The sequence below is a fragment of the Pyrgilauda ruficollis genome, unplaced genomic scaffold (assembly GCF_017590135.1).
Source record: "Pyrgilauda ruficollis isolate IOZ18807 unplaced genomic scaffold, ASM1759013v1 scaffold3968, whole genome shotgun sequence".
Taxonomy (NCBI): Eukaryota; Metazoa; Chordata; class Aves; order Passeriformes; family Passeridae; genus Pyrgilauda; species Pyrgilauda ruficollis.
The window spans coordinates 1-1401 of NW_024525454.1; the positions used below are offsets into that span (position 1 = coordinate 1).

Genomic DNA, 1401 nt, shown 5'->3' on the forward strand with positions numbered 1-1401 from the left:
AAAGAAAATGCTGGCACCGAAGACCCACAGACCTGGGCTCTGTATTCTCCTGCAACTCACGGAACGTAGTAATAGAGACTGTAATTTCTGGTCTTTAATCCCTCTCACCAGCACTGCGCAAATTGCACTGTGGTCCTAACCTTCCCCACCCAATTTTTCCTACGTGGAAATTAAGTGGTGTTTCCCATAGGATATTCTAATTTGTGTGACTGATGTTTGTAGAACAGGCAGACAAAAAAACAGGCTGAAAGATTTCAGAATTCCATTCAGCTACACATCTGTCATGTCCAAATATATATATTTTCTTTGATTTGGAGTACCTAAGCTGTGGTTTTGAGCTAATGACTCAACTCACGTTTTCATGCTTCATGTGTTTCAGGAGACGCAGCTCTCGGTAAGCTCGTTTGGCAAAGAGTTCAGACTGAAACGGGCGGTACAATTTCTTAATGGCCACTTTGGTACCACTTCTTCCATCGACGGCTGAGCTTTAAGGGAAAGGAAAGAGTTCGGTGAGCAAGGACCGAAGCAAGTCTGCAAATCCCAGCAAACGCGGCCAGCGGCTGCATCCAGCCCCACGGCGCCGGGCCCTCGGCACGGGGGGACACCACCTCCCCAAGCATCTCAGCCAGCAGCCATCTCATTCGTTCAAAAGCCTGCCAGACTCTGTGATGAAATGTAGACAATTATCAAAAGCTTTAAAGAGGAACATCTGCGGAGTGGGGAGGGGAAAAAAAATCCCCAAACTAAAAATAAGACAAAAAATCCCACTAAACACCCAAGCCCACCACCAACGCAGAGCCAAACCGAGGGGCCCGCCCCAAGCGCTAAAACACCCCGGGCTCCAGGGACGCTGCGGCTCCGGGGTGCCGCGGGCAGCGCTCCCGGGCAGGGCTGGGGCAGCGCTCCGGGCTCTGCTCGCTCCAGGGACGGAAGACCCGCGGGTCGGCTCCCGCCGGCGGAACAGCCCGGCCTGGAGCGGCCAGGTGAACAGCGGAGCCGCCCCTCCGCACCCGCGGGGCCGGCTGCACCGGGCGGGGCCAGCCCGGCTCCGGACAGCAACCGGGAAAAGTTGGCAGGGAGCAACACGCCAGAGCGGCCCGGCAGCATCCCCCGCGCCGGGACAGAGGCCGCCGCCCGCCGCCCCCGGCTGCCCCCGCCGCCCCGCTCACCACACGGCTCCGTAGGCGCCGGACCCCACCGGCTGCAGGTCCCGGTAGCGGTCCCGCACTTCCCAGAGGGTCTTGGTGATGTCCTGCCGGTAGAAGCCATTCTTGGGGGAGGACATGGCGCTGCCGACCCCCGCCGGCACGCGCCGACAAAGAGCCCGGGCCGGGGGAGCGGGAGCGGCCGGCGCCGCCGAGCCGGGCTGCGCTGAGGGGCCGGGCCTGGCCGAGCGGCGCC

At 60.3% G+C, this 1401-nt stretch overlaps 1 protein-coding gene across 1 annotated transcript; it reads right to left on the bottom strand.

Moving 5' to 3' along the window:
• Nucleotides 1–346: 346 nt before the first annotated feature.
• Nucleotides 347–1388, bottom strand: LOC121358514 (mitogen-activated protein kinase 12-like). Its single transcript, XM_041476743.1, has 2 exons — nt 1170–1388; nt 347–485 (listed from the first exon to the last, which is right to left on the bottom strand). Exons 1-2 carry the CDS (start codon nt 1283–1285, stop codon nt 347–349), a joined length of 255 nt encoding a protein of 84 aa, XP_041332677.1. The 5' UTR covers nt 1286–1388.
• Nucleotides 1389–1401: the final 13 nt, after the last annotated feature.